General features: G+C 39.3%; 1 protein-coding gene across 1 annotated transcript; it reads left to right on the top strand.

The window, feature by feature from the left end:
- Positions 1–1,444: 1,444 nt before the first annotated feature.
- On the top strand, positions 1,445–2,216 carry LOC114050450 (N-acetyllactosaminide beta-1,6-N-acetylglucosaminyl-transferase-like). Its single transcript, XM_027872190.1, has one exon. The coding sequence runs from the start codon at positions 1,479–1,481 to the stop codon at positions 2,118–2,120; it is 642 nt and encodes a 213-aa protein (XP_027727991.1). The 5' UTR covers positions 1,445–1,478; the 3' UTR covers positions 2,121–2,216.
- The last annotated feature ends 12,667 nt before the right edge of the window (positions 2,217–14,883 follow it).

Here is a 14,883-nt window from a genome sequence, read left to right as displayed (position 1 = left end):
CAAGGCTTGTGGCAAAGATCTTCACACCCTTTCATAATGAAATTGGCTAATTTCAACTACCTATTTTTTTCCACAGACTTTTCACTTTCCACAGATTTACACATGTGGAGCTGAATATATAGCATCTCTACCAGGAGAGAGAAGCATCCTTAGCAAATACTGAAGTAGGAAATGAACCAAAAGTGTGCCAACATGGCTTAAAACATGCCACCTTTGGAATCTGGAAAACTCATTACAGTTGAAAAAGTCAAATCCAACAGTTCCCAGAGGTGGGATTTGGAAGCCAGGAAGTAAATTCTATCCCTTTAGGAACCTACGATTTCTCAATCACTGAAAAGAAGTTTTTCTTTTTTTTGGAGGCATTATCTCCTTGCCATTCCTGATTGTGGTTATTTGGTTGTTGTGTTACAGTAACCAATTACAATTTTCCAAAAGTTATAGGAGGCCTCCATTAGCCAAAGATTCCCATACCCTGAAAGATATTTGTAATGAAGCCACAGAAAGGAAGGTCTCATTTCATAAAGAAGTGTTAACATTGTCATTTGGTAAACTCCCTTGCAAGGAATGTGTGATCCAGAATCATTATATTATATCCCCTTTATTCAAAGAAGAAAATTAATATCCTCTTGTACTGGCCGTGCCGACCTTTTGCCGCTGCACGCCGTACCCTCTCCTCCTATAAAGAGCAGGCTACCAGAGTCATACTCACTTCCGAGTCTTTGGTCCTCAGCCGGATAAACACACAGAGATGAGCCATCGGGAGGCGCCAACACCAGAGCGTTATTCAGAGGCCATCACAGCAAGCCATCATAGCAAGCCCAAGCAGCAAGGCCAGAGCAACAGAGCAGGAGCCAGGAGAGAGAGCACGTGATCTGATCACGCTTGTTCCTAAATACCTACCTAGCCCCTCCTCCCCAGCCCGCTTACTAGCCAATGATTGTAGGGTCAGATACCGGAAGGGGCTGTCTGAGTTTAGCACACCAAGGGGTAGGGAGTGACATAGGAGGCTAGGACCAGATACAGGGAGGAGGCATCTGGGATTAATGCATAGACAGAGTACGTGACCTAGGAAGTCAGACTCAGATACTGGGAGGAGGAGTCTGGGGTCAGTGTTACACAAAGGGACCCAGGAAGTCAGGAAGGTCACAAGATGGAGGCGTCTGGGGATGACGTAGCATATAGGGAGGGGACTAAGCAAAGGGAACTCAGTCCTCTGCCATCCCACTCCCACGTGGCACCGCCCCTTGCCTCAGGAGCACAAGCTCCGGCTACTTCCTTGCACCCAGCTTATCTCACATAGCACTGCCCACTGCCTCAGGGCTTCTCCGTATCCAGCCCATCCCAGTTCACCACGACTCTGCCTACCACAGCCCCTGCCTCGACTTCCAAAATACCCAGATCTTACCCTACTCTTGCCACAGCGCCCAACCTGGTAGCTGCCAACATCAGACAGTCCCTCACATCCTTTGGCATACATAATGGTCATACACAAAGATTTTAATACCTTTGAAAGGCTCTTCAGGGCAATGTACATGCTCCAAAATGTTTACTGTTTTCATGTGGATGAAAAAGCCCCAACTAAATTTAAAGATGCTGTGAGGAGACTGGTGAGCTGCTTTCCTAATGCTTTCCTTGCCTCCAAGATGGAGCCAGTTGTCTATGGTGGAATATCCAGGCTCCAGGCTAACCTGAACTGCATGAAAGACCTTGTACCCCTGAAGCGTCAGTGGAAGTATATAATCAGCACAGTCAACACCTGTGGGCAGGATTTCCCACTGAAAACCAACAAAGAAATAGTTAACTATCTGAAACAATTCAAAGGGAAATATACTACCCCAAGTTTCCCAAGGCCTTGGGATCATATTGAGAGATTAAAGTATGTCCACAAGGAATATAAAAGTGAACAAGGCTCTTATGTAAAGAGGACCCACGTTTTAAAGTCTTTTCCTTCCCAAAAGCTAGCAATCTACTTTGGTTCTGCCTATGTTGCCCTCACAAGGAAGTTTGTTGATTTTGTTCTTGGGAGTGATCTAGCCACAGGTTTGCCCCAGTGGTCTAAGGATGCTTACAATCCAGATGAATATTTCTGGATGACACTAAATAAGATTCCACGTGTGTGACTTTTCTCATTTCTATCTATAGATCAAGTTGATGTTGGTAGTGTCCTCTCTGAATATCTGATAAAGAAACAAATTTGACTCCACTCCCCTTATTTTAGAGCTTAAAGGGACCTTCAATTTTAAAAGTATAATTGATTATAAGCTGAATTTGTTGTTCAGTTGTTTGTCATGTCTGACTCTTTGAACCATTTGGGGTTATGGTGATACCATTATGACAGCAGAGATAATCCATTTGGAGTTTTCTTGGCAGAGATACTGGAGTGGTTTGCCATTTCCTTGTCCAGTTTATTTTACAGATGAGGAAACTGAGGCAAACAGGGTTGAGTGACTTGCCTGGGGTCACACAGCTAGTAAATGTCTGAGGCCAGATTTGAACTCAGGAAGATGAATCTTTCTGACTTCAGTCCCTGCATTCTATCCACACCGCCACCCAGCTGCCCATAAACTGAATAACCAATTACAAATATAAATATATTCACATATTCAAACAAGAATTTTAAAAGATCTCAATGAAACTGTGACCTTTTGTTATATATAATTTACTCTTAAATAAGCATATTAACTTTATTTTTAAATGTTTTATTGATGTATTCTTATTACGCCAAAGATCAAGGCACAGTACCCTCACATTAACAAAATGATAACCAAATTGGCTTGTTTGTTTCCATGTCCATTTCTGAATTTTGTCTTCTATACATTTTTCTAGATTTTGTTTATATAATTGTAATCAGTATGATTATTAATATTGTGATTTCCCTGTATTTCTTTGTATTCTTCATATTTGTCCATCTTTTATAGTATAATAACATATGCAGATACCAGAGGTTGTTTAACCAGTCTCTAATCACTGGATACATAGGTTTTGTTTATTTTTTTTTTTGTTATTATGAATAATGCTTGTAAGAGCATTTTTGTACAAGTAGATTAAAAAAAAAACACTTTTCAGGGCAGCTATGTGGCTCAGCGGATAGAGAACCGGTCCTGAAGTCAGCAGGACTTGAGTCCAAATCCAGTCTCAGACCAAACACTTGACACTTATTAGCTGCATGACCCTGGGCAAGTCACTTAACCCCAATTGCCTAAAAAGAAAAAAAATGTTAAGAAAAAACACTTTTCAATAATATTCTTGGGATATGGTCTTATTAATGGAATCACTGGGTCACAGGGTATGAACAAGTTTGTAGTTCTCTATATATAATGTCTTAATGCTTTTCAAAAAGATTGCATCAATTCACAATCCCATCACCAATATAATCCAGGGTCAAAGGATCCACATTGTGGATCATTGAATTTTATTGTTTTTACCTACCTTTTCCAAATTAGTATGTACCTAAGTTGTTGTACCTAATTATTAGTACCAAATTAGTAGTACCTAAGAGTTGTTTTAATTTATATTTCTCTAATTATCAGAGAATTCAAACAATTTTGCAAGTGTTTATTGATAATTTGTGTTTCTTTTCAAAACTGTCAACTTCCATGCTTTGACCACCTACCGAGAATTATCTACTGAGAAATTACAACTTAGAAAATTGTGTCAATTCTTTATAGATTTTTTGATGTTAAAACTTTTATTAGAAATGCTCACAGCAAAGGTTTCCCCCCCCCCCAATCTGTTTCTTTCCCTTTTATTCTGGATACATTGCTTTGTTTGTACACAAGATCATTATTTTGCTATAACCAAATTCATCTATTTGGTGTCTAATAATTTCTTCTGTACTCTACTCTGATGCCTCATAATAGTAGGAAGATGATCTTGGACTCTCAAAAATTATTACAGCAGAGATAAAGTTCTGATTCCTCATCCTGGAAAGTCTTCAGGTACAGAGTGTATTTACTGTAAGAAGTAATGGCTTGGTTAATTATGAACAGGCTCACCCCCAATAGTAGGCTGGTGATTAATTTGCTGCTCATGGCAATCCATGAAACAATGAAAAATACAAAATAGTCCTTAGGTCATTGCGAGTCTCTCCTGCAGTGAAGTGGTAGAGAAGTAGAAAAGGGGGCTGGGGAGGGGGGTGATAAGAATCAGAATTTTTAGATTGCCTTTAAACATTAAATTAATGTTTAAATAATAGTTAAATTAACTATTGGTTGTCTAAATGTGAGATCCCTCTCTAATCACCCAAGAATTGACTTATTGCTGGAGGAACTATATTATTCCAAGAGTGCCATTCTTGCTTTAAATTAATCCAGAAGCAAAAAGGAAGTTGCAGTTAAATAGAACAATGGTTTATAGTTGCTCATTGGACTATTAGAGAAGTTGGTTTTATAAGGCATCCAAAGGTTACAAAGGGACGTCATCTCCCAAGAAACTTGACCATGATAAAGATAAACAAAAAAGCCACCTTTTGATTCAGATGAATTCAACAAACATTCATTAAATATTTATGTCATGTATTATGTGTAAAAGGCAGCTAGGTGATACAGTGGATAGAGTACTGGGCCTGGAGTCAGGAAGATCTGAGTTCAAATTAACCTCAGACACTTACTAGCTATGTGACCCTGGGCAAGTCACTTAACCTCTATTTGCCTCAGTTTCTCATTTGGAAAACTGGGATGCACAGGGGCAGCTAGGTGGCGCAGTAGATAGAGCATGAGCCCTGAAGTCAGGAGGACCTGAGTTCAAATCCAGCCTCAGACCAAACACTTGACACTAGCTGTGTGACCCCAGTCAAGTCACTTAATCCCAATTGCCTAAAAAAAAAATAGGGACACACTGAAAAAGGAAATGGCAAACCACTTCAGTAAAATTTGCCAAGAAAACCCCATGGACTTTGTCCATAGGGTCACATAAAGTTGGATACAACCAAATAACAATAATTATATGTAAGATATTGTGCTGGGGGTTGCCAAAACAAAGATAAAAAATTAAATATTTTTAGTTAAAATTAAGAAATTTATTTGTTTATAAATTAATATGTAATATATCATAATTACTTTATAAAATTAATAAATTTACCAAAAATTAAAATTATCCTCAAGATGCTTGCATTTTACTGAGGGAATATATTTAAATAAGAAATACAAAGAATTTTAAGAGAGAGTTTGCTAACAAATGTGGGGGACAGGATGTAGCATTTGAGCTCTCCTTTAAGAGAATCTAGAGATTCCAAAGGGTCAAATTGAACATGTAGTGCACTCTAGATATAGGTGATGACCTGTGCAAAACCACAGAGGCTAAAGATGGGATTTGAGTATCGGTAGGTCAGTATGACTTAATGGAGAATGTGTAAAAGGGAGTAATTTGAAATAAGACTTGAAAGTTAGGTGGGAGCCAGATTCTGGGTTATGCCAGGCTGATGAGTTTATATCTCTATTTTAGACAGAATAGAGTCGTTAAAGATTGTTGAATGTGTGTGGAGAGTGGGTAACATGGTCAGATCTGTGTTTTGGGAATATCTGCTTGGCAGCTCAGTGGAAGATTTTGGAGAGCTGGAAATTGGAAGGAGGAAAAGCACTTTGGAACCTATTATAATAGTATGGGCAAAGGATAATAAGGACCAGAACTACTGTAAAAACTGCATGTTTGGAGAGGTGATGGATTGGAAAGATGTGGAGTTAGGATCAATAAGACTTGGCAACTATTTGTGTGTAGTGGTTGATGGACAGGAAAAATCAAAGAGAACTGTAGGGCTGCAAAACTGGGTGACTGGAAGGATGATGATGCTAATTAACATAGATAGGGAAATTTAGAGGACAGATGGGGTTTGGGGAAAATTTAAGAAGCTCCATTTTGGACATGTGGAATTTGTTATGCCCTCAGAACACACAGTGGAGATGCCTAGGTATTGTGGAGCTAAAGTTCAGGAGAGATTGGGGTTGGTTAGTTAGTTGTTGTCCTTTGTTTTCAGAGAGGACCAAAATGACATCATTATTCTAGAGTTAAGTTTCAGTGTGTCTGACTGTGGCCGATCAGACCAATACGAGCTCAGAATGCTCTGCCACAGGTCAGGCACAAATAGTCTGTATGAACCTTTGGGGTGGATCCTCTAAGTTTGTGTATCTTGCATTTCTCATGGGCTATTTCAATTCTGCTTTGCTCATAGAGCACAGTACCCTCTCTGATGTGGGCACACCATGCTGAGTGGTCCTATGCCAGTGTCTCCCATGTCACACAATCAATTCCAAAGTTCTTGAGAGAGACCTTGAGAGTGTCCTTGTATCACTTCTTCTGACCACCATGTGAACGCTTGCCCTGTATGAGTTCTCCATAAAATAGTCTTTTTGGCAAACATACATTTTGCATTCAAACAACGTGGCCAGCCCATTGAAGTTGTGCTCTCTGAAGCAGTCTGAATGCTTGACAGTTTAGTTCAAGAAAGGACCTCAGTGTACGGTATCTTATCTTGCCAGGTGATCGTCAGAATCTTCCTAAGACAATTCAAATGGAAATGATCCAATTTTCTGGCATGGCGCTAGTTTATTGTTCAGGTTTCACAGGCATAGAACAATGAGGTCAGCACAACAGTTCTGTAGACCTTCAGCTTGGTAGTCAGTCTAATACTTCTTCTCTCCCATATTTTCCTTTGGAGTCTCCCAAACACTGAGCTAGTTCTGGCAATGCATGTGTCAACCTATTATCAATGTGTATATCCCTAGAAAGTACACTACCAAAGTAAGTGAACTTATCCACACCATTCAAAACTTCTCCATTTGCTGTAACTGATGGTTCTACATATGGATGGTGTAGTGGTGACTGATGGAGCATCAGTGTTTTCTTGGTGTTAATTGCTAGGCCAAAATTAGCACAAGCAGCAGAGAATCAATCCATACTTTGTTGCATCTCAGTTTTAATTGGTATATACACTTAAAAGTTATCTTGTTTCTATCAAGATGATTGCTTTAATCAATGATCGTTGATCATTGTACCCATAGAAGCCAATGAGATCCCAAAGGAAGAGAGTGTAGAGAGGGAAAAGGCCAAGGAGAGCACTACGAGACACCCAAACTTAGTGGGAGATAGGAGAATGATGACCTAGCAAAGGAGAATGAATAAAAGGGCCAGAAAGATAGTAAAAACAACAACCAAAAAAAAAGAAGCAGAATGGCAGAAGCTATAGAAGGAAAGGGTAGACAAGAAGAGAGAGCAATCAGCAGCATCAAATACTTCAGAAAAGTCCAAGAGAATGAGAACTCGGAAAATCCCAACGGATTTAATAGTATGGAGATTATTGTCTAGCTAGGACACAACCATTTCAGATGAGTGGTGGGGTCAAAAGTCAAATTGCAAGAGATTTGAGAAGTAGGAATTGAGGAGATGGAGGAAATAGTAAGTATAAATAACCTTAGTAGTTTGAAAGGGAGAAGGTAGTGTAGTATCTTGGACACTCTCTTCTCAGACATGAGGCCTCTAGAATAAGCTATTCCAGATTCAAAGTATTCTTTGGGTCCACATCCACTCAAAATCAATAGTTCAAGAGTTTTCACTGGTGTGTTTATTTTGTATTTATTCAAGGAACACAATTAGTTCAAAGCAAAGGCATTTAATAAAATACCATAATGAGAAAAATCACAGTAGAATGTCCTTCCTTATTAATCTGGGGCACACTCTTCTACAAATATACTATCATTTGAGGGAGAGACGCATGTATGGGGATTGTGCATGAACAGCATACATATAGAGAATGCATGTAGCCAGGGCATATATGTGTAGGTATAACTCATATCTCCCACATTGTAGGACCATTGATGTCCATCAGTGTCTTCTGGTGATGCTTTCCTGAAGCTGTCTCGCTACTGTGCCTTCTAACTAGGTGTTGTATCTTAGTGATGTGTACTGTTCTGATAGTCCCTACTGATATTGTGCTGACTGATGATTACTTCTGGGTGTACAGTATCTTCTAGGCATCACTGTACTAGTCTTACGATAGCTGCTGGGCATGGTAGTCTCTGCTAGTCATTGTTCCACTGGTCTCTGATGATATTATGGTATGTCTTCAGGGCTACCTGCTAGCTGTCTTCAGCTCCAGTTGGTAAGACTGTAAGTGGTTAGAACCTTAGCTAACAAAAATTGGGCAGAATTTCCCCAGATTGAGATGAAGGTGTTTTTTTTTTTAAATCTCTATGTATGGGTAGAGATTATAGCCCTCTATTCCAGTAAAAAAAAAATAGTTTATGATTACAAATTCCCAAGATCCTTTGTGGCTCAATGTACACATGAATTTGACAAATTCAACAAAACTGATTAAGCTTATGTAGGCTTTGGACTCAGTTTTCCCAATCCTCACTCCCATTATCAGGTTGGGTCCACATGGGAGTGGTTACTACAGTCCCCTCAGGGCTCTAGGTTTAACCCTAAGGGGCTAGGGAGGTGATTGTCTAATTCTATATCATATCTCAGGGGCAGTTAGGAGGCAAAGTGGATAAAGCTCCAGACCTGGAGTCAGGAAGACCTGTCTACAAATCTGGCCTCAGATACTTACTAGCTATATGACCCTGGGCAAGTCACTTAACCTTGTTTGCCTCAGTTTTCTCATCTGAAAAGTGAGTTGGAGAAGGAAATGGCAAACCACTCTAGTATCCTTGCCAAAAAAACCCCCAAATGGGGTCATGAAGAGTCAGACATGACTGAAACGACTGAACAACCAAAAACATATCTCACAAGCACCCAGCAGTATGTTTTTCTTCCATGATTGTCTGTTGATAGCAATTAGTTAGTCAAACTCAATTAGTATCCAGCAGTAAAAGTAAAAACAATAATAATAGCTAGCATTTATATGATACCTACATGTGCCAGGCACTGTGCTAAGTGCTTAACACATACCTTGTTTTATCAGCAGTAGTCCTTAGGACTTAATACCCTTCAGGTATAGTGTAGCTTTTTTCTGCTGGGCTCCTTGTGAAGCTTATGTATATATCCAGTACCTCCTTGGCACCTGATGTACCCTGCAGTCAGCTGTTCCAGAGACTGCCAAGATGCCAAAAGGAAGATGGTAAGTTAAAAATTCTCTGGACCCTTTAAAACTTACAAGGCTTTCCTTTGTCCAAGGGGGTAGGGAGAAGGCCAAGACACTCTTCTCTTTCCCCTCACCCCCCAAGCCATTCTTTCTGAATCAAGGGTTTAGCAGGAATATTCTCTCCCAATTTCACCAATCTCTTGGGACCTGAGTGACTTGATATTTTATAAACTAATCACAGAACATGACCAACTATCCTCAGCCAAACCAAACATACCTTCTGTGCAAGGTTACTCCGGCTAATTAAGGACTTTTTCTCCTAGTCTTAAACCTATGATTAATTCTCACCTAGTTTGGCTATAAAGGCTTAGCTTCTTGACACATTTTAAATAGGGTGGGATAATTTGATTTATTTACCAAACCTATACTTACCTTTACACTTAGGTAGCAAAAGGTTAACTGAAGATGTAAAGTCATTGCTCTCCATTCTCCTAACCCATATACCTGGCTTTAATATTTGCATCTGTCAACTGCAAAACTCATTGCTTTTGTATAGCATTTTGGCCAGCAAAAAGCTTGTTGTCTGCAATAGCAAAGTCAAGTGAAGATTTTTTTAAGGCTCAAGATAATTACAGCTTATGTACTAACATCCACTGCAAAGAATAACATAATTAAGAGAGGATTAAGCTAATTAATAGTGAAATTGGAAGCAGCTGCAAGGAGCAAGAAGTATGCCTACTTTTCCATCTGGTTTAGTGTGGTGGTGGTGGGGGAATAGGAGAGAAAGAGCACCAAGTACTAAAGAATGTGGCCAGGGATTCAGTATCCTCTGGAAGGAGCCAAATTTCCATGAATTTAAGTAGATGTGAGATGAAGCATCTGACATGAAGGGGAGCTCATTATCAATCAAGAGGCAATTCCAGAGAGCAGATTGGAATCAGAGGCAGAGGAGGATGTGGACCATGGAGGAGTACAGAAGTACAAAAGTGGACAGAGATGAAAGGATGGGAAAAGGTATCAGGGGAATAGGGATAGGGAAGCAGAAGGTGGGACTTTGCCAGGCATGGGATGGAGAAAAACTACTTGTCCTTGGAAGAATGGGCCTTCTAGTATAAGTGACTCCTAAGGCTCAGGATCTTTGATAGCTCTGCATGGAAACTCTGAAGGATATGCATCCTTTTCAGCAAAGGCCCTCTTCTTCCCCTCAAATATTTGTACACATACACACATATACACACACATACACACACAGACATTTTTTTTTTCCTTTTTGGTGAGGCAGAGTTAAGTGACTTGCCCAGGGTCACCCAGCTAGTGTCATGTGTCTGAGGCTGGATTTGAATTCAGGTACTCCTGACTCCAAGGCTAGACCTTGTCCACTGCACCACCTAGCTGCCCCAAATAAGCTCAAAAAAAAAATTTTTTTGATGAGGCAATTGGGGTTAAGTAATTTGCCCAGAGTCACACAGCTAGTGAGTGTCATGTGTCTAAGGCCAGATTTGAACTCAAGAGCTCTTGACTCCAGGGCCGGTGCTATATCCACCATGCCACCTAGCTGCCCCTACACACCGACATACAGACATACAGACATACATATACATACATACACATTAATATGTATGTTGTCACTTCATCTAATTCTACAAAATATCCCATTGGTATTTTTATTGGAGTTTCATTAAGTTGTAAATTAATTTGGGTAGTACTGCCATCTTTATCACATTGGCTTAAAATAGTCATTTGCATTTAGACTTGTCCAAAAGTGGAATGGGCTGTTTTGGGAGACAGTGTATTTCTCCATTCCTGGAGCCCTTCAAGCAAATTCTGGAGACTCAATTGTCAAGAATGTTATAGAGGAGATTTTGGTTCAAGTGCAGATTGGATTAAACAGCTCTGAAAACCCTTCAAATTCTGAGCTTCTATAATCCTTGAGTTCTGCCCTATCATTTTATTTGTTAGGTGACATTGAGGAATCTACTTAACCTCTGTAGACCTTAATATTTTCATTTGTAAAATAGAGCTAATAATACTTTTACTACCCACTTGAAAGGATCATGGAAAAGAAAGCTCTTCATAAAATATAAAGTGCTGAGGTACAATATGGGTTAGTGGATAGGGAGCTGGCCTTTGAGTCAAGGAAGACCTGGGCTCAGGAACTGCTTCTATCACATACTGGCTGTTTGACCCCAAGCAAGCCACAGGATCATCACTCAAAAGCTGAAAGGGACCTAGGGGTGACCTAGTCAATTTACAGATGAGGAAATGAAACCCCAGAAGTCAATTGACTTGTCCAAGGTCACAAAGGTAGTTAACATAAAGAGACGGGATTTGAACACTCATTTTCAGACTTTTATCAATATTCTTAACACTAAACCATATTACCTTCTCAAGTCACTTAATCTTTCAATGCCCCAGATAATTCTCTAAAAATACAAATTAGAGGGAATGTACTGTTCAGTAACTGATTGAGGAAATACCTCATAAGAAACTCCTTAGAACTATGAAATCAAAGGTCTGGACAAAAAAAAAACGAATTGGGCTAGATGGTTACTTAGGTTCCTTTCAACTCTTAAAAAAATTGCTATATAAATGCCTGATGATCAGGGAATGATTAAGAAAAAGAAGGGATCATAATATAATGAATAAATTATAGGTATTACAAATGTGGACTTTTTTTTTTTTGGTAAGGCAGTTGGGGTTAAGTGACTTGCTCAAGGTCACACAGCTAGCACGTGTCAAGCGTTTGGTCCGAGGCCAGATTTGAACTCAGGTCCTCCTGATTTCAGGGCTGGTGCTCTACCCACTGCGCCACCTAGCTTCCCCCCCTAGCCGCCCCCCTTTTTTTTCAAATGTGGACTTTTTAATACAAAAGAATATGCACATATAATAATTCAAAATAAAATTCATCAGTATAACATATAAGTGTGTATATATATATACATATATATATATATACATTGCATCTACGTTAAAATGTAGGATGGAAACGAATTAGGATCAGAACATGATTTGTAGTGTTACAAATAATTAATTTAACTTTCATTATTGTCTATGACATTAGGTTAAGAATGAGTGGATAGGGTGCTGGAGTTGGTATTAGAAAGATCCAAGTTCAAATCCAGCCTCAGACACTTACTAGCTATGTGACTCTGGACAAGTCACTTAACCTCCCTACCTAAGTTTCCTCATTTGCAAAATGGGAACAATAACAGGGCTGTTGTAAGGATGAAATGAGATGACATAGGCAAAACTTTGTAAACTTCAACATGCTTTATAAATGCTAGCTTTATCATCATCATCATACTATAAGGCAGAAATCTCCCTTTCACAGACCTGCAGACAACAGATTGCTGGTCTATGGTAAATCACACACCAAACCCAGCAGTCTAAAATAGCACAGGCAGTTGCCATAGCAGAAGACAAACAACAGGAATGTAAACAGGAAGTGAAGGCTATACCCATCCCCAAAAGACAAAGATACACTGGAACAGAGAAAGCGTGAGATGCACGTGCACTTCAGAGGATAAGCATCAGCTGTAGAGGTACAGGAGTCTATAGGCAAATCAATTTGCCTCTAAAAGACTAACAAAACAACTATAACCTTTGACTCAGTTATCCTACTACTGGTCATATCCCCGAGGATAGGCCAATGATACATGACTAGGAAAATATTAACAGCTGCACTTGTGGCAGCAACAAACTGAAAACAAAGTGAAACTTACTGTCTACTGAGATGAGAACCCTTTCTCCCTGCTACCACTCCATAAACAAACATCCCTAGTTACTTCTCCATCCCTCTACCATCCATTAACCTCTGCTTTCCTGACCCTTGTCTTAAAGGTCCTACAACTGTACAAGTTATTTTTATTTTGCTTTTAAAAGGTTTCTTGATGCCTTTTGTTTTTACATACCTCCATTTTTTAATATTCCCTAGCCTTTCTTTGCCCAGGAAACCTATCCTTATAACAAAGATATAAAAAAAAAGTTCAGCAAAACTAACCAGCACATTAACCATCACTGGTTGAGTAATGCTGCATACCCAATGAAAGAAGAGAGGTGTAATTTCCCATCTGTTTTCCAGGAGCATGCTTAGTCATTATAATTACACAGCATCCCATTACATAACATCTTTCCATTTTCATTGTTGTAGTTCGTTTTGTTTATTGTTTTTCTGATTCTATCTACCTACTTGTCATCAGTTTATATACATTTTTTCTTATACATCAGTTTGTACATATTTCTCCAAATTTCTCACACTTGTCATTTTTAGTGATACAATGCTATTTCATTATATTCATATACTTCAATTTATTTGGATACTCCACAATTGAGTACCCACCATATTTTCAGTTCTTTTCAACCATAAAATTGCTGCTATTAATATATTGATATATATATAATTGTTTTTTTTCCTGTCACTGACCTACTAGGGGCCTATGCCCAAGAGTGGGATCTCTGAATCAAAATAAATTTTTTTAGCATAACTCTAAATTTCTTACCATACTGGTTGAACCTCACATATCCTACTAAAGTTGACTTTTGCTTTTCTTCTGCTATATTTTTTCCACTTCTGTGTTTTCAAGTTCCAAATCTGCCAGTCACTTTTTCAAAGACTTTGTTACTTTGGAGTAATTATTTATCATGTCTTCTAAGTTATTTATTCTCTTACTTGTCTTTACTATTTCTCCTTTTTATGCTTTGATTTCTGAAATAATTCCCTCCTAATTTTTTTTAATTCATTTCTCTTTTGAACTACTCTGGAGTTTCTTGTTGTTCTTCAATGATGTCTAGTGAGCTCACAAAATTCTTTTTCATTACAGATTCTTTATTCACTTTTTTCATGATATATTTGTTCAGTGACCTTCTTTTGAATTATCATTTTCCTTCTATTTCTGTTCATTTATTTATCTGCTCTAGCTAGCTTTCTTGTACTTTTTGCCTTAAATCTTTTTCTTGTGTTCCTGTTGGCCCAGCTGCCCTCTACTGCTGTGGAGTTGATTTCCTTTTCTCCAGCATAGATCCTGGAGGTTAAGCATCCTTAATCTCTTTGAGTTGGAGAATATGGGAGCCTAAAGCTGAGTCCTTTCCTAGAGTAAATTCCATGGGGATTTAACTGACCCTAGATAAGTTTTTAGTAGCTTTTAGGGTCTCAGTCACAGAAGCCACTTCTCCCCTGGCCAGCTTAATTCTGCTGTATCTTCTCCACCCCACTCCCCCCCCCCACCTCCCATATACTTTTTAGTTAGATTCCCTTTGCTTTCCTTGGCTAGTCAATGTTTTCCACCTCTTGTGAAGATGGTGGGTGGGGGTGGAGGGGAGGACAGTACATAGGGCACTAAATTACTGCCACGGTGTGGGAACCACACAGAAGTTCCCACAATCAGACCCAGAAATATAGGCCTATGAGGTTGTTTGCATTGGAGGCATTCAATGTACCAGGTGGGCTGGAGGTGGGGCAGATAATTGAGAACTTTAACTTTCTGGTGTTATTTCATTAGGTTTCTACTTTGTGTTTTGTTCCAATCTGTTTATCGTGTGTAGTCAGCTTTACTTACTCTAGGCTGGGCACATACTTGTCTCTTTTGAGGTTGTTAGTTGGAAGAGTATGCAAAAAAGAATTAAATTCTCCTCCTAGCTGTGCTTCTGACTCTCCAGACTTCACCAACATGAATTCTCACCTCTTAATGCCTAGGGCCTTCTCACTCAGAAACTGCCCTCCATGCCTTGGGCCTTCTCACTCTAGACATCCCACCTGAATCCCTTCTTCCATTGGTGAGTTCCTTCCACTACCCTCCATTTTGGAGACAGGAATAGATCAGTCATGATTTATTCCCCTTTCCTGGTTGTGTTTCTAACTCTTCTGACTT

The sequence above is a fragment of the Vombatus ursinus genome, unplaced genomic scaffold (assembly GCF_900497805.2).
Source record: "Vombatus ursinus unplaced genomic scaffold, bare-nosed wombat genome assembly UNPS02000577.1, whole genome shotgun sequence".
Lineage (NCBI taxonomy): Eukaryota > Metazoa > Chordata > Mammalia > Diprotodontia > Vombatidae > Vombatus > Vombatus ursinus.
The sequence above is the reverse complement of the archived record's forward strand: the minus strand, read 5'-3'. Positions and strand labels throughout refer to the sequence as shown.